The 22,029-nt window shown below is 37.4% G+C and overlaps 1 protein-coding gene and 1 long non-coding RNA gene across 2 annotated transcripts; one reads left to right on the top strand and one right to left on the bottom strand.

Annotated features, from left to right (window-relative positions):
- Positions 1 to 9,639, bottom strand: LOC149052072 (uncharacterized). Its single transcript, XM_089180163.1, has 20 exons — positions 9,606 to 9,639; positions 8,883 to 9,269; positions 8,113 to 8,478; positions 7,442 to 7,683; positions 7,291 to 7,350; positions 6,213 to 6,405; positions 5,630 to 5,761; positions 4,572 to 4,659; positions 4,229 to 4,319; positions 4,087 to 4,136; positions 3,431 to 3,557; positions 3,222 to 3,325; positions 2,656 to 2,758; positions 2,408 to 2,558; positions 2,211 to 2,292; positions 1,986 to 2,052; positions 1,705 to 1,793; positions 1,396 to 1,516; positions 1,056 to 1,097; positions 1 to 931 (listed from the first exon to the last, which is right to left on the bottom strand). Exons 1-20 carry the CDS (start codon positions 9,637 to 9,639, stop codon positions 779 to 781), a joined length of 2,682 nt encoding a protein of 893 aa, XP_089036289.1. The 3' UTR covers positions 1 to 778.
- Positions 9,640 to 18,343: 8,704 nt separating this feature from the next.
- Positions 18,344 to 19,651, top strand: LOC149052071 (uncharacterized). Its single transcript, XR_016181642.1, has 3 exons — positions 18,344 to 18,582; positions 19,344 to 19,380; positions 19,592 to 19,651. It is a non-coding gene; the product is annotated as an uncharacterized LOC149052071 (long non-coding RNA).
- Positions 19,652 to 22,029: the final 2,378 nt, after the last annotated feature.

The following is a 22,029-nucleotide window of genomic DNA, read 5'->3' as shown; positions in this document are numbered from 1 at the left end:
TTTTCTTTCTTTTTTAACATAGTTATTTATTCATTAACTCAGCATCATCTATCTATTCATCTGTTTATTCATAAGTAATAACAGTAGATGTTGGACGAGGCTACTTATATTACAGTAACAAGGTACTGTTTGACAAGTATCCTCTCCGATATGAAACGTGAAAGCATCATGTAGCAAGCGTTAAAATGTAGCGCACGAGGATTCAAAGAAGGCAGTCAAATGCGTGTTGGAACTAAACGCATGGTTAATTAAAGAAGAATTTGTAATTATTTCATGTCATGAGTTCATTGAACTTCTAAAGTAGATTTAACCTTTAATGAAAGTCACTTAATAACAAGCCAGATCAACCTGTAGTTACGATAATTTGATCCTTAGTGAGGACAACTTAGCATGTAGCTAACAAAAGATCTTTAGCAAGTTTATGTATGCGATGTTCTGGAAAGGCCTTTAAGATAAAAAATAGCACTTGCAGCTGGTGAATTGCTAAAACAATAAACAAGAGAACAATCTCACTTAATAATAATAAAATAATAATAATAATAGTTATAACAATTTATTGACAGTATTTCTACTCGGTAGCTCTACATCCGTCCTACTAACTAAAAACTAACGACTTACATGATGCACCTTAAGTTAATTTACTTTTACTACATTACATTTTAACAGCAGATTGAAACTCAGATCGATCGCCATCGACTAATCGCTATTTACTACACAATCGTTCAATGGAATAGAATGTTACTGGCAGACAGTTAAATCCACTGACTTAAGTAGAGTGCTAATTCGATTTAACGTCACTGCGAGGCTGCAATTCAACTGCCCGTGCATCGCCGACGTCACTTGAATTGACCTGTGGGCTCTTCCTTCTGGAGTCCTCCTTATTTGAAGTGGTAAAAACCACGTTCATCTTTCTTTTCAATCGCTCTCTGATCTGCAGATAGACAAGCAACAAACGATACATTTCTTTCAAATTTCATTCAAATAGTTATTCATGCTTAAACATTTGTGCTATAATGTGCACTTTCCTTATTCTTGACTTAGTTTTCTTTTCTTACCTGACTGTTTCGTAAGCCGTGTAGAACGAAAATCAGGAAACCCTGTTGCAGAAACATAATTTCAAGATAATTTTTTTACAATATTGCACTTAGGTAGGAAGCGGCGGAGCGTGCGTTGTTTGAATTTCTCAGTGCACAATGCATATAATAATCGTCTTCAAGAATCAGTATCTAATAGGTCTAACAAGACTGCTACGAATATATTTCGGGTCAAGTGGATAGTTAACAGGTTTTTAATTTTTTTTTATATCACCTAATAAAGGGTTCTCTCTTCGGTTAGAGCTGTGTAAATTGAACAATCTAGATTGATTGGGTTTAAGAGTTTCAATCGGACACTCACCTGAGTAGAGTTGAGTATTGTGAAAATGTAAGCAAAAGCCTTTTGTATAGGCGAAAGAAGACCAAACAGCCACGTGACACCCAGTAAAGGAATCATCAGTGCGCAAGCTTTGATACCAATTCTAAGATCGACAACAAAATTGAAGGTGCATGCATAAGAGTTGATAATTTTTTTCGCAGTCTCATTAACAGGTATCGTAATAGCAAACTGGTCAAGGGATGAGGGGGCCGGGCGAACGTTGCCGTACGTACAGCTTGTTAAGGAAATTTGTTTTTATTATTTTGAATAATTTTGTGTTGTGAATCCTACCGTATTTGCTGAATATGGTCGTCTTCACCTGTTGGCTGCACCAAATTGGTCATCTCCTTTATGACTCGTACGAGTATCAAGATGTTGACCTATTAAAAATTCCATTAAAATCACTGAATTAAGTTTCTATACTTGGTAGTCGAGAAGCCAAGAGAATCTTAGTATAGAAGTTATTTGTTTAGTTTAGGTCGAACAAAGAAACATAGTGAGTCCTATAAAAAAATAGTGAGTAACTAGTTCGGTAAACCAAGCACCGTGAAATAAATTAATCATAAACTCACAACTTCGATGAACGTTACAAAGGAGATGAATATCCAGATCAGATTGTTGGTCGAAGACAGCCAACAACTAATAAAATTGAAAGACAAGAATAAAAGTCATCAGAATGAATTAAAAAAAAAAAAGACCCAAGGAAAAACGGAACAAGAAAAATAAAATGAACTTAACTTGATAGTGCGCGAGAGAGAGAAGAAAGGTAAAAAGTACCCTATTGATGTGTTCCTTACTATTTATCATTGACATAGCTTTTTATTCCTTCTTGCGCAGCAGCAATGCCAAGTGAAATGGCCATCATGATCATAGGGAAACCTACCCATAAATACAAAAAAATAAATTCAAAGCACTTGACTTGATGACAACACCAAATATGAGAGCACGGTACTACCTCCAATACATGTCGTAGTAAAATAAGTCATGGAAATACCCCATGAGATGACGTGATGCATGTGCATCTTGGTGTTGATGTTGTAAACTTTCACAACAAACAGGTAGAGGTAGATTCCCTCGACCAGCATCCAGCAAAAGGCAGCCATCAGGAAATACTGCATCAGAGCTGCTATTGCGATACAAGCAGCCTGTAAAAGGAAATATGTATTTTTTTGTTGTTTTTTTTTTTTTGTTTTGGCAGAAAGATTTGATTAATTAAATGAAAAGATCGGAGAAGCCTCTCACCGTGTGTTCTGTGGCGTTTACTCCTGCGAGAAAAATTAGCTGTCCAACTCCGAGGGACACAGAAAGACTCAGTCGAATTTGAGACAGAGGTTGACGGACATCTCTGGTGAAATGAAAGATGACGAAAAAGGAAGGAAAAACAAAAACCAAACATGAGTAAAAAAAGCATACATAATCAAACCAAAATTAATTCAAATGAAAAGTTAAGCAAAAAAAGAAAAACAAACAAAAAAAACAAACACCAAAAAAAAGGTCAATCAAAAGCTTCAGATTCAAAAGGCAAATAAAAAGCCAAGTTAGTATAGAATAAGAAAACATTAAGGACTGAGGAAAGAGACCATGCATTGTTAATGCTCTTCTAATTGAACATGAAATGTAAAGTAAATTGGTTATTTAATCGACTTACTTTACCTTAGTTTCGGAGAAATTAAAAAGAACATTTTGGATAACATAAACTTACGTTTATCCCATAGTTTTTTTTCCTTTGTTGAGAAATTACAATCGATAGCAATTAGAAGAAGACATGAGAATGTGTACTTCATCGATTATTTAGTCACCATACTTACGTAAAGAAAAAGTACAAGGCTGATGTTACAAGGATCCCAATGATCGACAAGCTTAATCCTAAGTAGGTAATTATCTTCAACACAGTCTCGTCCTGTTTGGAAAGCTACGCCACATAGCGTGAAAAAAGAGAATAGAGAAACGTGAATTAGTTCAATTAATTTACATGTCTTACCAGTGCTGGAAGAAGAACATACATATAATAGGTTACCTTTGTGCCATCGTTGTAATCAAATAATACAGCAAAATGAGTCAAATGATTGCAGCTACAAACTGTTTCTTCTGAATTGCTTCTCGACGTAACTACGTGGCATCCTTCATCTGAAAATCCGTCGGAGCTGCAAAGGAAGAATAACTTCAGCAGACAAGACGTAGTGTAGGAAATAGCCTTCCATAGTACCAAAAGAGCGAATTTCATCAAAACCCTCTTGATTTCATAACATCGACTACATTATTGGCAGTTCCTTATTAGTTTTAATAAGTCAAGGCGGAAGTTATTTACAATACTTCCTTGCTAGGCATAGATTCAAACTTTGATTGGGTATATTCCAAATTTTTAGACAAAAGTTGTTGTAGATAGAAGGATTATAGCTTGGAAAAAATAATTTTAATAGAGAAAATCATCTTATCAAGACAAATTATGCGGGAAAATTAATGTTAAATAAAGGGAAAAATAATGAAACAAAAATTCTACGTAAAAGTGTCTTCCGCGACAATCGGAAAATAAGGGGACATTCGCAAATACAGCCAACATGCAACTGGACAACGAAATTCACGGAAAATATTGGCGGGAACATAGAGGCAAACGGACGACCAAACGAACAAGAAAATTCTAAGAAAAGTAAATGATGTATTGCAATGTTTTACCTTTCGCTGAAGCTTCTCCAAAACGTGCAATTCTTCACCCTTTCTTCTATCTGAAAATAAAAAACCATGGCGGTGAGATGAAATAAAAACAGCGTATTCCAAATAATCTTTCTTTACTTTCATGTTACTTAATCTTGCTTACCTTTATGTTTTTGAACTTCAAGACGACATTTTCTAGCAATTTTTTTGGTTTAGGTTCCATTGCTGCCATTATTATTCTGCTACCCAAATATCTGTGTACAAAATGATTTGAAAATGAACCAGAATGGGACACAAATATGGTGGTTTTACGAAACTATTTGCATATCTTAGCCGATATTCTCTACGTAGGGAAGATAACGCCAGTCGACGCTATCCAGCAGATAAGTGTTAACAAAATGTTTTGCTCTATCTACCAGATAGCGAATTATTCAGTGGATAACGTTAATCACCCTTCGAACAACCAGGGCCAGGTGTTTTGAGCACAAAGAAGACAATATTGTTACCTTGTGCTTCCTGTTCCATTCCTGTTGGGTTGACTTTTCGGCAGTATGTCTTGCAGATTCTTATATACACACCCGACGACCACTGATCCTAAAAAAGGTAAATCTATGTATTTCCCTCAGGCCATAAAACAAATAAACCCGATGAGTGCAGGTTTTGGAAGCAAAGCCTGAAAAACTTGTGAACTGTCCTCCGTGAGAAATTACGTCAACGCTGTTTAATTGTAATCTGGTGTCGATACCTGTAACAATATTTCCAGACGATGAAACCTCTGCCTAACTGAAAAACTCTACATTATTAAAGCCGACAAAGCAAGCAACCTTAACAAAACAGCTGAATTAATTTCTAAATGCTGCCATGAGAACAAATACTCCCTAGTGAACATCGACATCAGATTACAACAGACTTACTAATTAAATAATAACGTTATTTAAAAGTTCCTTCTGTTAGTGTTATATGCAACACAAACTTTCTTTTCGGAACAGAAACTATTCAAACAGCACGGAACTATCAAAGCAGATCTGGACACTCAAAGACAACAACACCAATTTTGCAATTAACTGGAGTATTTTAGCGACCGCCCCGGCCTACAGCAACAAAGGCAAGCGGTGCCACTTGTGCCTCACAGAAGAACTTTACTTAGTTAGAGCTAAGAAGCTGTCTTTATAAAACAAAAAAACAGATCTCATTTCTAAATGCCGCTAAGAGAATAAGTTTTACTCAGCAAATTTCACAAGCCACCAGCAATAGCTCTATAGAATCTTTATTTCAGACATAGATCAGATCATCACACTAGTGAATTAATTAGCTACTTATCTTATTTGTATATAAGGAGGCATTCATTCATTGAATAAAGTTCTGTCTGACGAGCGCTTCGGCGCGAAACTCAGAGTCACAGAGAATCGATGCGTACTCTTTAATTCTTTAACTTATGTATACTTAGCTTTGCTACCACAGCATTGAGCACTTTATGCAAAGGTAGACACTACCCCCATATTTATATATATATATATATTTTTTTTTTTTTTTTTTCAGACTGAAGACAACAGGTAACACAAACCGTTATCTGCAAAATTTGAAGAGGCAATATTGATGTTCGTTTGCCATTCGTGTACGTCGAGGTAAAAGTCACTTGCATTTTGGCGGTAGGCCTTTTGGACTTCCAGCACTGAAGGATAAAAAAATAGACTTCCTGCTTATGGATGAATACGATTAAAAATTGAAGAATAAAGAGACAGACTAGATCCAACATAAGCGTTTGTAAATGACTCAGGACCCACTCAGTTGTTCTGAGGCCAATTGGCGCTCACCTAAAGTTAAATTCTGATCCGGGTTTCTTCATTCCTTCGTTCAAAAGCCATTTTGAGATAATTTTCTTCACTCTTTTTGAAGAGTCAAACAATCATCAAGATTACAGTCAATAGTCCAATGGAATTATGCTGAATTCTCTTTTATAGCTTTGATATCTGAAATCAGACTTCACATGAATCCTCGACTATCTAAACTTAGCTCAGAACAACCCAGCCCAGTTGTAAAAGTCATGATCCTATTTAGGAGATAAAGTGTCAGTCACTCAGACCGTGAATAAGCATCGACGAAGAATTTTATTCACAAATCTGATAAGTGGCGGTGTTTTTACTCACCCATTTTGTGGCTTACAATCTTTATTGGAAGGTGATGCTTGCCATAATTAAGAGAAAATTTCTCGAAGGCGACAGCCACATTAAAGATGGATTCTCTTCCTTTCTGAAACTCGTCTATGGTGAACTGGCCTTCATGAAGTTTTGACATGTTTTCAAAGCTGACGATGAAGTTTTCAAACACGTTTACAGCCTCCTGAAATCACGTAAAACAATTTTATCCATGTGATTTTCAATAATATCATAGGGATCTATGTCAAGCGTGTGGTTCTAATTACTTATAACGTTGTTTTGTTACAAGTAGATACCATTTTGCCATGTATCTGTTTAATAACAGTTGAAATACTTATAGATCATTAACGAAGCCAAAATGTGGTAAGAACAAAGAAACTGATCATTGATTTGGTCAATACTCCTGAAGTTTTCTGTTATCCATAACCAAACAGACGCACGGCAACTTGGAATCCACTTTATTTGATAAGCAGTGCAAACATTACAAAAGGACGACGAAGATGAGAGTTTTGATGTTAAAGAAGCGTGGAGAATGTGTCCAGTATTAATTCTGTTCCGGTCCTGGAACGATATAAGTATGCAGAGTGTTGTTTAAAAGCTGCGTTTTCCTTGGCCCAGGTAGCCTTATCAAATTTCTTTCCCGCCCTCTGTCACTGTCTCTCTTTACATATAAAAGTACATATAAGCATATATGTAAATATGTACTCGTTCTCAAAACGTCGCTATTTGAATATATATATATATATATATATATATATACATATGATACATACACCTTTCATTCTTCCATTAGCTTCCGATAGAATAAATTAAAGGGAACGTTCTTCAAAAGGAAAATACAATAGCTGCTGTCAGTCTAAGTTATTCCATGTAACTCGTGAGTTACAGGGAATCATGCATGTTTCATTTTAGTCATTTTGAACTTTATTTCGCTGTACACTCACGTGTATTGAGCACTTTCCAACAGCATTTGCTACAATTTCCCACAATTATATATACACATATATTTACATATTTTTTTGGATATATTCTGTACGATAATATATTAGTTATTGGTAACGTTAGATACCTGCAAAGAGGTCTTTTTGTTGCTATCAAGTCCGCGAAGTTTGGAAACATATTCATTTGCCTAAGATAGTGAAAGTGTCAGTTATTGGTATGAACTAATTACATTCTGAAACTTAACATGTACATGGATGGTAAATAATCACAAAACTCACCAGCTTCTGAACTGAATTTGAAGGCGACGGCGATGAAGATGGTATTATCAAAGATGGCGATGGCCACAGCAAAGACGACAACGGAGACAGCGATGGTGAGGGCGAGGGCAATCGAAACAGAGACAGCGATGGTGATGGCAACAGTGAGGGCGACGCTCCTAAAGAGATCGATGGCGATAACAACGCTACTGCCTTTGCCGATTCTGATGGCCATACCGTCGCAGATGACAATGATGGCCCTGCTAATTTCGATGAGTTTTCAGGGAAAAAAAATAAAAGTAAGGATATACCTAAGCCGATTTCTGTATTCTTTCTCTAGTCTCGTTCATAAGCAAACCATGCTGGACGAACTGATTAGTCCACCATAATTGCATCAATCTCAATTCTTTTAATTTCCGGTTCTGAAACCTTAAGTCTGACTATTTTGTGATGCTCGATATCAAAGTGGCTGGGATGGGTAGATCGAGTATTATGGTCTCCATTTTCGTCTGCAAGTCATCCATAATGAATAGTTCATACACATTTGCGAAGTGCAGAGGAAACGTGACGCGCAAAGCCAAGATCAATATATTCATGACAGTGTGGTCCATGATGACATTTCTGTCTCACTAAGGGCCTAGACACGCGCTTCTCTGTTTATTGTGCGCTAAGCAGGCGCAAATTTGTCTTACCTTTGGGCATCTCACATATGAAAGCTTTGGGATCTGTCCCCGCTGGATCAGTAGATAAGCCCTGTTCACCCGAATCAGACTCCCTGATTATAAATGCCACTCTATGGTTATTGCTTGGCTGGTTTGCTCTCCATTTACCGATCGTCAGTGGCTTTTCACTCACCCAAGTCCAATTATTTTCCTTTTTTTCCAACCCGATGTACCACTCCGCAGTGTCGCGATTTCGAATCTCGCCATCAATAAAGAACCATTCCTCTTCGGTTTCAATGGAAATTAGGTCAACTCCGCAGTCGCGACAATAATCTCTGTTAAACATCCATGTAAACCCAGAGGCCATAAACACGTAGCAGGAGTCTTTAAAACAATCTTCAAAATGAGAAAACGAGTCTTCAAAACAATATCCATTTGGAGATTTATCGAAGGTAAACAATATTTCATTAAAACGTGGGTCTCCTTCCATTTATTCACGAGGGTAAAGCTTAAATATGTTCATTATCACGATGTTCTTTGACACCTTTGCAACGATATTTCATTCACTACTGTGAGAAGCTCGAAAATTTTAGCGATGATCGAAATTAAATTATCAGGCTTAGTAGACCAAGAATATTGGCCATTTTAAAACTAAAATGAAGAAATTGGTTTGAAGCTTCCCCACAATAAGGGAAATAAAGGTGCAAGGTTTTATCATTTTATCAAGGTCTGGTAGCACTTTTTTTACGCTCAAGGGCTTTGAGCACACCCCTAGTTTACTCAATTGTGTTGCGTCTTACCTTTGGTAATTTCACAAATTGAGGCATAAGGCTGATCTCCGTGGGTCACTTGAAATAGGCCCACTTTACTATCATTCAAAGACGTCTTGACTATTATTGCCACATCTCCGTCGTCACTTGGCTGGTTTTTATCCCATTTGCAAATGGTCAGTGGTTTTCCACTCACCCAAGTCCAATTGCCGGCTTCTTTTTCCAAACCAATCATCCACTTATTATATTTCCATTTGGGTTTTTGAATCAAGTCATTTAAAAAGTTCCATTCTTTTACGGTTTCAATGGAAACTATGTCAGCCCCCTGCTTTTGACATAATATTCTGTTATCGTTCCAATTCGGTCCTTGGTTTTGCAATATGTAACAGGAATCTTCAAAACATGAAATCTGGCATTCTGGGGAAAAAAAAACTAAAAAAATTATAAAATGGGAATAACTAAACACAAGAAAACATGGATAGCTTGTTGGCAAAGACCATCCACAGTTTTCATAATGTTATTGTTATTATTTGTTTTAATTCGTAAATGGTAGTTCTGGGATCAGAGTGAGAGCAAATTAACAGTATTTTTTCTGAGGCCTGAGGCATACTGTGGTTTTTAAGTGCACTTCGAAAATGATTAGCTTAGTAATTATTTTGATCCTGATAAATCTATCAGAGTTTTACCATGTTTCCCTTTAATTCTCGGGAAAGTAAATACATGTTTGTTAGAGTCTTAATTAGCACTTCTCACCTGATCCATATAAATGCTTTGTCAAAGTCAGCATTACTGTAAAGGGAAATTAAAAAAAAATGTTTTTACATGTGTTGGCGCTGAAAAGTTACTTGTCTGACCAGTTTGCGTGGCAATAGATGAATTCACTCATTCGGTGTGTTTTTCATTACAAATAGGAATTTTAGAATAAGATATTTTTTCCTAAAAGACATCTAAGAAAACAAATTAAAGAGTTTTATTGACAAATGTCTTTCGCCACTCAAAAACTAGCAGGTAAAGTATACTAAGTGCTGCACACGACATGGGGATAAATGTCCTAAGAAAGGTTCTCTCGTGTATGCAGACTTACTGTAGTCACAGTAACTATGTAATCTCCAGATTTTATGATTACAATTCTTTCAATAGCAAGGCCTCACCCCCCACCCTCCACTTAAAAAAAAACTTGAAATAGGAAAAGGATGAAATACTTAATTTTTGGGAAAATCTCTTTAATTCACAGATTTCCAAATACATCAAAGTAATACGAATTAATTATCTAAGAGCCTAAGCGAACTTCGTGAGACACGTCCGTCCACGAAAACTTTATTTTCGTTGGGAATTTCGCGTTCAAGATACTGTCTCGGATGATGATTGACACTTGACATTAAGGGTGCGTTCCTTTGGGAGAATCCGGATCAGGATTTCTGATCTGTAGCGTTCCTTTCGAGCAAATCCATTTTCAGATCAGTGATCTATCAAATGCATTTTGGGAAAAGGATCCGAAATCAATCATTTTGCCTAGCGGTGCTCAATTACAAAGAAGTAAGTACTTCAGCTGCTCTATCCGCGACGGCCATCTTGTTTTCGTTTTTAAATTTAGCGCGCAATTCCGCTGAGGCGCTCTACAGTTTCCCGGTTGCTGTCATGGTAACTGATGTGATGAACTAAAGCACCGTTCCTTTGATGCACCGTGATCTGTATAATCTTGGATTACAAATCCAAATCCGGATCCTCCCAATTTTTAGAAGACACGACATATTTGTGATAGTCATGCGCAGCCGACTTCTTCAATAGCACGTGTACCAACGAGGCGCCCTTCAAAAGTAAAACTATGCGCAAATAACATATATGAAGATTTTCCAAAACCGTCGCTCAAACCTTGACAGGTATGAAACATCTCAATTTAGTTTCTGTTTAAAGAAATTTACCAGATGTTAATGAGGCAAGATTCCGCGGGTAAGAAATGAATTTTCGATAACTTATGGTATGCATGTGCTGCATCCCTAACTTTGCTTCCGATAGAGAAGCTACAACACCAGACCGTTATTGTGCAAAATTTTTTAATTCCATATCTGCAACGCTGTAAAAGGTCCATTCACGTAGTTGTTTCTTTTCAGAAATGTGCGACATAGCGACCATCTCTCTGTGTTTAATGTAAGACTGCAAATATTTTCCGGTCAAAATGCCTGCCACCGGACAGAAAATGATCAACGCTTTGAGGTTTTTGGCCTTTGTAAGCTACGGAAGACTAGACTTCAATCTTTAAACAACGCTAACGAGCTGTATGCGGGCTCTCCAAAACAAACGCAGTTTTTAAGTCACATTTGGTAGCTGACTAAAATAATTTCGACACGTCCTCTGTGCTAAGAGAATTCTCAGAAGGTTAGGATAATCCTCGAAAGTTATGCAATTCCTTGACAGCCTCTTGCAATCTACCTTTCTCCCAATCCAACCTTCTCTTGTGTTTACCAAGTCTATGTCAACGCAATAAAACCTCTCTATTTTTCAGACATTTCTGTTTAGTTTTCCACAATTTATCGAGACTTTCCCGAGTGATATCTTCATTTGCATGATCCTTCTGAAGATTCCAAGGGCAATTTGGATAAATTCAAACAAAACAAAACATGCTAAAACTTGATTTTAGATACAAACATATATTTCGATGAATTTAATACGATCAGAATACCAACTTTCCTCTCCTTGCTAAAGGGTAGCGACAAGTTTTTCAAACATGGTTTGCTCTTCCGTCAGATAACCGATAGTAATTAATATTATGATGTCATAAAGACCAATTAATTGGGACTAAGCTTTAGGTATCAAATCACAAATAGATCACAGTGGTTGAGGTTAAGTTAAGCCTAGAAATCATAATTAAAATGGAGACAGAACTGGATAAAACCTCCATCACTAGGAAATATCGATTCGGCCCGACTCGAACGGTGAGACATCTGTCAAACCTAATGTCAACTTCAGTCAACTCAAGTGCCCGTATTCGGCCAGTTAATTAAAAACCATCGATCATTCCGAGAGGCCACTTTACAGGTGAAAGACGAGAGCACTATCACAGCCAAGCGACTGCGTTCATATGATCCTTAACATCATTGCTAGAAATAAAACTGTTGTGCAAACCGTCATAACCCAACAACCATGGTTTAAAATGGTCGCTACATCTTTAAAAATATTAGATTTTGTCATTCTAGCTGATTGTTTTCAAATATTTAAGTCTGCATCGTACTGAAATAAAGAAACGCAAAATAAGTCTTACCAAATAGCCTGATTCTTTTTCCAAAATTATTTTCATGATTTTGTGAAACCACTTTTCTACAGCATTCTGATATAAGAGATATAATTTAGCTGGTACTTACACAGCGTGCAACTTATAAAAAGCGCGTTGAACATATGTATTTTTCTGGCTTTGATTCCACCCATCATCCAAATTCATCAATACAAACTATGGATATATTGCTGTCAATTGTTTTCATGAGATTGATGTAAGTTTCCTTCGAAGGCTGCGCATGTGCAGCATATCTTTCAAGCTCTTTCGAACTCTCTTGCACTATGTAGACAGTTTTGCATATCGTAAGCTTTGATCGCTTCGCGTCACCAAGGTTGTATTCTTTTTGTGTACCTTAGTAAACCAGCCAAGTAAACCGCGGACTATTTGCTCCAGATGCGGAGCATTATTTTATTGAAGAGAAACAAGAACTTCATGACAGCAAAACAACCTTTTTCGTTCTAGTTTTATGGAAGTGCATATCGTAATGGTGTGAAATGTTTTCATTTCTTTGGTTGTCGTCGGTTCATTTACCAAAGCGCATATGCAGTGTTTCTTGGCGCGTTTTGAACTCTATATTCGAGTTTCTTTAGATGCACGCACGGTGCTAAGTACATCGTAACTCTCGATGGGACGCTGTCTTCTCGACGTGACATAAGTCATAACTTGGTTCTTCTTAAATTGAACGACTAATTAAAATGAAGGCTCAAGGCAATAGATGTTAATTATTGTTTTGCTTCGTAAAAACAAGAATTAATAAACTGTATCAACAAAGCTGATATTAAAACGTTTCAATGACTGGTATTTTCTAATGTGTTAGTGAAATAAAACTTCAGTCATTAAAAACTGGTCAAGCAATCTCCGACTCTAAACGATAGTCGGTTGTCCAAGTAATTTCGTATTTTGTCTGTTTCTAAAAATTGCGCGAGATTTTCTAGAATAATCTAATTTCTTGTTACACGTGATGAATTTTTTGCAGGTGTCTTTCCATCATTAATATTCCCTTACGGTTTTTTTCAACACGCTATTGGTAATTCTACTTTTGTCAAGTAATTCAGTGGTTTCTAGCTCGTTGAATTATCATTTTTGTTTTAGCAGGCATAAGATATCCAAGAATTTTTCCCAAGTGCTGGGTCATTAATTTCTGCATCTGCCTAACCTAATACCAGTTATATCAACAAATAAAAAAGCCTATACAGTGCTCTGTTCTGTTTCCAAGCACGCTGGAAGCGCCTAGAGCGCGAAAATATTTCCCAACTTCTTGCAAAGGGCATTTCTAGGATTGCTTCTAAACTGTTCGACTTCCGTCGCTTGATGGAAAACGTCTAATTTTTCCGGCTGTCATCTGACGCATGAACGAAGAGCGACAATGTACGTGATTCTCTTTTGACTTGTCGCAACAGCTTTGAAGGATGTCAATTAAGCTATAATTGTGTTTCTTTGATTCTACATGTGGCTCCTTAGAGCCGTTACACAGATCACCGCAGCGAAAACAACATGAATAACGATGACTTTCCATTGTTTTTCAATCATTTTGCATTGTCTAGAAACTGAAACACATTACGGCACTAACTAAGAGAAGAATCGCCATCCTTCTCTTTGATAATTGCCACCTGACAAATTTCTTTTCTCAGTTTTTTTTTGCCCGAGTGTCACAGGAAGTTCCCAAAATCGATAAAAAATATTCACAAGTAGAAAGTCAAGTCTATAGATTTCATTTCTACATTATACCTGGAGGGAGTAAGAGAGGTGGTACTTACCCAGTGCACAACTTCTCAAAAAGGTTTTGAACATTTTTCTGGATTCGGTTTAACTTATCATCCAACTCGTCAAGGCCACTATGTACACAGGTAGTTATCAGTAGCTCTCGTTCAGTTACATTGTATTTGGGAGCAGCGTATGAACGGTATTTCCCTCAAGTATTTCAAACTCTTTAGTATGAGCTAGATTTAGATGCAAATCTTAATACTCGGTAGAACGTTCGGAACGTGAGTCACCATTTTTTTCTTTTTCCTTAGTCGGACCAATAGACTGAAAGTAACTTGCAGCAGGTGCGTAGAATTGTTCGTCTTCATAAAAATTAGAAATTCACGACATAAAAAGACTTTTTACAATGGGTTGATTTCTACAATCAACCTATCGCCGTTAACTAAACGATCGTATTGCAATCGACTGCCATTTCCAGTTGGTTGAGTCTACTTTTTTAAGTTAATCATGAATTCCATTTCGGTTCAAATTCATTGCAATACTGTACTGCCATTCAACCGTCCATACATCCCTGACACGTCTTCGATTGATCTGTAAGTTTTACTTTGTGGAAATGCACCTTCCTCGACGACAGAAAGACAACGTTTATCTTTTTATCTGCAGCTTTGATCCGCATATAGACAGGCGGAATGTTGTTAGTTTTGTTAATATTCAGTATTTTATTCATGCCTGAAAACTTCATTGTTTGCACTGTGTACATTCGCAGTTTAATGCTTTTCCTACGTGCAGGTGTAGAGAAAAAAAATCAGGACACCCTGTCGCACATACGGGATTTTAAGTATATCTTTTCTGTTTTAGTAACCTATCCACGTGAACAGTAGCGGAGGTTTGTCTGAGCTATCCAGATGCACGAGACTTTAAATAACATACTCAATAAGTTCTCATAAGATTGCAGTTAATACAAAAAGAAAAATTGGAAGGAAGAAAAATAATAGATCTTTTGAATCAAGAAGAACATTTTTCACCTCTTTCTTTCTTTTCTTTTTTTTTTTTGCGAATTCTTCTGTAAAAAAATGGCATGTGACCATATAGAAGAGGAAAACAGTGAAAGAAGAGGGTAAGATTTTTATTTATTTTTAGCGAGCGTGGTAAAGACCAACATTTCTTGTAGTAACTAAACTCTTGGTTCATTTAGATGATGACTTCGAAGTGAGTCTAATAGAGTCGATTTTTAATTGACCAGTTATTCTTCAGGCTTCCCGGCAAAACCACTTTCTCTTTATTATGTAGCAGCCATAATTTGTGTATGAGAGTCGTGATGAACTAAAAGGATTTCACAATTTTTAGTGGAAAAATAAAATGGTCTCGTATGAGCAAAAACATTACATTACGGATCGCCGTTTAAATATTTGCTGCTTTGAATTAATCAATATACTGTACGCTTACGAGCTCGCTGAAAAGGCGTGAGTCTGGTTCGTGGCTGGTCAAAACATGGTTGAAACGGCCAATCAAGGAACTCACAGTTAATCGAGTAGGGATCTTTGCGGCCTAGTATCACTCGCTATTTTTTTAGGCACCGGAACATGCGCAATTAGAGATATACACCCTGCGGAAAGAATAACAAAAAAAGATGACTTTACATAATTTTTGCATATTCTGAAGCACATTCAAGGATATATCGCTGAGTTCTCTGTCAATCAAGGTCTCCAGAGGTCTCCTGTCGTCAAATATTTAAAGAAAAAAAATTAAATTCTTGTTATCACCTATAACTTTACTGGTACATCCCACTTTACTTGATTTCTGCCAAAGAAATCGATTTACGTTCAAATTGAGACCAGAATTTTATCGCTCATAAAGTTGCAAAATATGAACCCAAGACCTCTGCGATACCGATGCAGCGCTTTACCAACTGAGCTAACAAGCCAACTGGGAGCTGGTCTTTATGTTGGGTCTAAATAAACTATCCAAGTGATGAATAATGATTGTGGATATATAGTATATATCAAGAACTATTCCTTGCGCCGTGAACCTCGGCGCTTTTCAAGATTCTGAGAAAGCATTCCTTGATACACGCTTAAAGCCATGAAACAATTTTTAACTTAGGAAGAATACCATTAATTTCTTGGGGAACGTGATATGTTAGTTAATGAACGATCTCAGGAGTAGGATAAAAAAATGATAATCTAATTAGAAGTGTTTGCAATCAGTGCTTGGACAGGTCAAGATAAAATGCAGACTGTAAACCGCGCAGACTAAGAAATTGTTTTGTTTTGTTTTTTTCTTTTTTTATCTGACGAAACTAGACGAGGTTATTTCGAGCGTGTGTGAAATAAAAGTTAATTGGACAATTTCCAAGTGACCAGCAGACGGGACTCGAGGTTTCATTGGTATTTTGTTTTATTTATTTATTTTGCCAAAAATAAAAAATATGGGAAAACATATGTCACTGTTTGTGTGCATTTATTGCTCTTTAGAACTGAAGTCTGACGCAATAATTTGGTACGGTTGAAAGGTCGACGCCGGCTACGATGAATTCCCATCAGATGGAAAATAAACAAAAAAATTTGAGTGCACACCTCTTAAGCGTATTATTTGATCAAGAAACGAGGCAAACCACTATTCCTAAATTAAAATGTTTTTTACAGTATTTGAAGTTTGTAGTTGATACACACCAGTGACTCTCCCACATTTGTGGAATGTTCTGCCGGAAAGTGATTAAAGTTTTATTTCTTTTATTTCGAGCTGTCATGGAAGCATTTAGTTTTGTTTAAAACTGTAGAAGCGAAACGAAGTACTTTAATCTGGCTCAAAATTGAGTTGTAGTAGTTGAGTCATAGTTCAGAAGAAATGTGTTAAACAAGGCATGCAACCCATTATGCACAAGAAATGTACCGGCATTCAAAAGGCGCTCGTTTGTTGTTCATCACTACTTATCATTAAGTCACTAACCAGTTCCCAGAAGAGATTTTTTTGCCTTCCATTTAAGGTCAACCTAGGCGTAGAATAAAAATTTTTAAGTGAGAAAACGTAATTTGGTTTCTAAGAATAAAAAAAAAAAACATAATACTGGTGAAATTGGGTACCTATCGAAGTCGATTGCGTGATAGGTCATGAATGAATTTGTTAGTGTCTCGCAAGCTGTAACAGCTGAATTTCTATAGCGAGCAAAGTGCGGGCTGCTCGGTCTGCATTCCGCGTGTTATCATGACCGGTTTTGAACCACAGTGGGCTGCCACGGGAAGTTGCTGCATCGTATAGTAATTTTGAAACAGCTTGCGTGCTTCGAATTTCTTTGCGTTGCTAGTTAGGAGAGATTTTCGTAGTTTGGCGTTGATTTCGGTTTGGAGTGGAGGCGGTTTTAGCTTGCGGCCCTTGTCTCCCTTTCTTCTCTTAACGGCCTCCGGCCAAAAATGATTTCTTAAAAAGACGTTTCAAATGGCCATGAAGGGTGCAAAATATCACAAATACGTTGATTAATATTTCACTTAACTTTATTGAGATATTCAGACCGAGATGTTATTTAGATATGCAAATGTCTGAGCTTTCTTCATATTTATAACTCTCATATATTTTGTTCGTCGTATGTCAACAATTATTCAAGTATAACCACGAACACATATTGTGGTCTGCCAGACATGACCAAGGTATTCAAGAAATTGGCCTCACCGATCACCTCTCAGAGACTGTTGGGTGACACTGGTGTTGGTATATCTTAAGTCTTTCTCCTTATCGTCTCTAGAGTTTTGGAGTCTTTTCCGTCCCCCTACAGCCATTTGCCTTAAAGTAAAGAGCTCCATCTTAGAGGTCAGCCGCATCAATTTGGTGGGGAAATGATCAGTCCACCAATACTGTACATTCGGAGAAGAGAACAATGTCTCGAAAGCAAGGTTCGTGGAAAACTGTTCGCTTTGAGAAATCAATGCTGTCCAAGAGCGGTAACCTAGGAATATTTTCGAGCCATATAGAGGCTGCCGAAATTATAATCCTTCAATTTTTCGAGGCACGCGGAAAAAATCTCTTAGAAACAGCTTAACGTCAAAAACCTTTAAGGTTGGTTTTCATTTGCGACAGAGTCGGAGTTTCATTAGAAACACAAAACGATACAATCTTGTGACGGAAAATCATGCCAACGGAACCAGAAGAGAAATATAGATGCCAACCCCGTTTCCTATCATCCACTGAAAACTGGATTAAAGCCGTCGTACGTCATCGAGAACTGACAATGTGATTGATTTGTTTTTTCCGCTTCCGCTTTGTTTCTGCGAAATACATCAATTTGTGTTGGTCACCCTGTTGTTGAAAAATTTTGATTGCGTTACACTGTTACACTGTGCGTCTTCATACGCCACTGTTATGGAATTTTGCCTGCTCTTCTTTAGATCAAATCGTTTAATCCTCATAAAAAAAATATAAAGGTGATAAAAATATTGGAAATTCGTGAAGCAAATATCATTGCTTCAAAATGAATAGATATGTTAGTTTTGAAGCGGAACAGTTCGTACGCATCCTTCTAATTTGCATAATTTGCATATAACATGACATGCTCGGTTTGAACAGTTCAAAGTCAAATTTTTCTCGGAATACGAGCTCTCCAAAATCATGGATGACTATCAAAGCATCGCTTCAAAAGGACAACGTCTTGCCTTTGCTCACATTCTCGTTGGGTTTGCCCTGATTGTTGCCGGCATTGTGGACAGATTTTAGCTGGAGTCTTATTTTGGTCATTCATATTTTGGGATTTGGGTCGGCATTTGGGTAAGATGGAATGTGCCAATGCAATATTTTAGTGAATGTTGCACTAAAGTCATCGCGAGAGTATTCCGGGCGTTAAGATAGAATTAAAACATTTTGAAAGTCGCTGAAAGATGTAGCTCCAGAGACTTTATTCGATAGATTGCCTAATGTCTCACTCGCTCGAATCGTCCATACAAGTTGGTATTTGAAACTGTGTAAAAGTGTTGTGGTTTGAGTTATGTTGATTAGCAAGTACACATTATCTGTCTACCTCCATGCACACGGGACTAAGACTAAAAGTTGGGCAGTTTGACAGCTTTCATTAGCCACAATAAAACAAGCGAGTTAAGTTACAGAATAGACGTGAATGGCTTTGATTTGAATGGACAAACAGAAAATAAAATATTCCGGCTAGACTGTAAGTTGTTTCCCATTACCCAAGATTACGCGATTAAAACAAGCACTCAAAATAAACTGAACAACTATTTCCAACTAATGTTCCTTTTCTTTCAATCGAAGTTTGAAGGGAATTTACATTTATTATGACTCTTTTCTGTGCAACCGGAAGTCATTTGACCTTTGACCAAGTATGTGTTAAAAAGCAAGCATCGACACGAACTGCCTTACACGTAGATAATCGTGTTTATACAAAAGTAAATCTGCAGTTAAATAAATCGCTTGTACGCGTTTCATGTTGCAGAAGCACTACTAGATGAAATCATCAAGTTAATTTTATTTTATTCGATTGACTCATACTCATTTATAATTTATATTTACGTTAGGTCGCTAAATTTCCGTTTAAAAGGAAAAAAACAAAGCGTGAGTATTTAAGAAGAGTCGCAAAAGTCTAACTTTGTGCTCTACTGCTCATATGACTTATTACGCAACACTGAATGTTAAGGCCTCTTCTACACTTATGTGTAGCTCGATTCTCAAACGTTGGCTCGCTCGACGAGGAGGGAAGGGGACAAAGCGATATTATCATCATTTTTAAAAATACCATTATGCTAATCTAAAGCTTTTATCGTAGATGTGTATCACAGGAGGCCTCGGTATCTCTGTTACTAAGATGTTCAGAACGTCAACAACCAACTTCTATGTAAGTATATGTACATCTAAGATTTTGTATAGCGCAATTCCGACAACCGCTTGGGAACTTGCTATTTTAAAAGCAAATTCTAGAAACGTTTGAGCTCGCTGATTGGCCAGCTTGGAGTTGAACATTGTTAAGTAATATTCACTTCCGAGTTGCCAAACGCACGTCAGGAGTTTAGTTTCCGATCATTTTTCGGTACAAGGACTGAAATAAACTGTATTTTTTCTTGTTCAGTAAAAACAATTATTAATCTCAGAGTTGGATTGAAATTTACCTCCGATTCGGTGATTCAATATCATTCAATATTTTATTGTGAATACATAAACAATGCTGCTACTACTTAAAAGACTGCGAGCGTATACCAGACATTGTTATATTCTGGAGTCTGTGTAAATACTCGTATTACAATGCTAAAACAAATTACGCTATTTATCATCTCACTAACAATTGTACAAAATAATTCAAATCCTCTTTGTTAAAGAGAGAACCTTTCATTTTATCTCCTTCAGGCGGCCCTGTTTATGGCATTTTCCATTGTATCGTCTATTAGTGGCCTACTTATCAGCGCCTTATACGGAGCGACAGAATTGAGAGCTTTCAGTATAACCATGGTAATCCTTGGTGCTCTTGAGTTTGGCATTGGAATTGCAGCGTCTGTATGCTGCTGCTTGATGAAGCCTTGTACATGCTGTTGTTGTGTCTCTCAAGATGAGGTATTGTTTGTAAAATAATTCAAAGAAACGTGTAATTTGTGTTTGTTTGAGTGATCATGACAAATATCTAGCCTGCTTAGCCTGTCCTTCTGCCCTACCCTCATCACTCTTATTTACCTACTTACCTTCCTTCCTTCTAGCCTGTCTACCTATCAACCTTCCCAACCACTGACTTATTTACCAACCCACTCACCCACTCACCCACCCACCAGCCTGCCTGCCCACTTACTGCCCTACTTCCTTGCTGACCCACTTACCTACCTACCTACTGTTTTAACTATTTACCCACAAACGTTCCTACCAATTTACTTTTTCACCAACTCACCCACCCACCTACTTACTTACTTACCTCCCTATCTACCCACCAACCTGCCTACCTACTTCCTGACCTACCTCCTTACCCACCCACCCATTTACCTCAATCCCTGTCCATCTACCAACCTGCCTACCTACTTACAAAAGTACCTACATAAACATTTCCTATTTAGCTACATATGTCCTCAACTACCTAACTGTTCGACCCGCTACCTGCCCAACTTCTCACCCACCAAACTACCTACTTACCTACCTACCTACTAACCTGCCTATGAACCCAAGTAACTGCCTACCTACCTACCTACCCTCTTGCTTACTCATCAACCCGCCTCCCATCCTACCTACCCAGCTACCTACGTTGCTTACCTACCCACCCACCCCACTAACCTGCCTTTGTGCTCGCCTAACCACCCATCTCTCTACCCTTCTACTTACCCACCTCCACCTTACCTACCCACCTTCGTTGCTTACCCACGTGTTTACCTTCTTGTCTGTTTTCATAACCCACCTGGTTATCTGTTTACTTCCTTGCCTATCTAACTGCCCATCAACCACCTCCTTTCCTGCGTCAAGTCCTATTCAAAAATCTGTGGGAAAGATCTATGTAAACAACAGCCTCTATTTGGCGCTAAAATATGTGCAGATATTTGTGAGCGGATATCATCTGTTCCAAGATGCAAACAGTTTTCCGAGAGCGGATCTGGAGGAAAGCTAAGAACTTCCAAGAACAGATAATGTCCAAGGACAAAATATCAGTTCATATTTCCAAACAATATAGAGGCTACTATTTTCACTATCCTTCAAAGATTTTGCAGCGCGCGTAAAAAAATGTTTACGAACTGCTTACCGTATGCAGGGTGGGTTTTTTTCTTTTAAGTGATTTCCGGTACGACTTATGGAAAAAAAATTCCCTTTTTCTGTAACAAACACAAAACCTTATACAATCTTGAATAAAATTTGAAACTAAGACTTATCGTAATAGATATAATGTTTAAAAATTTGAAAACAGCTTGAGTAATCGTCTCAGATATCACCCAGTTTTAGCTGGAGTATCTTCGCTCTCGCGTTCCGTTTAGATCAATCGCGGGCGAGCAAAAATGTTTGATGGATCGTAAGTACATATACACACACCCTTTATAGTCCTATTACATAAAAAAATGTACCTTCCTAACGTATCCCACCCACATATTTACCAATAGACATATTTGCAGAGCACTATTTCCTTTTCAATGTCATAATTTCCTTTCTTTTGTCTCTTCTCATCTAAAATTTTTAGAGACGACCTTTGGTGCATCCTCCAAGTGTTCAGCCCATATTGGTTGACAGACGAACTAACTATGTTGC

Source organism: Pocillopora damicornis, chromosome 1 (assembly GCF_964200805.1).
Source record: "Pocillopora damicornis chromosome 1, jaPocDami1.2, whole genome shotgun sequence".
Taxonomy (NCBI): Eukaryota; Metazoa; Cnidaria; class Anthozoa; order Scleractinia; family Pocilloporidae; genus Pocillopora; species Pocillopora damicornis.
This window is presented reverse-complemented; position numbering and strand designations above follow the sequence as displayed.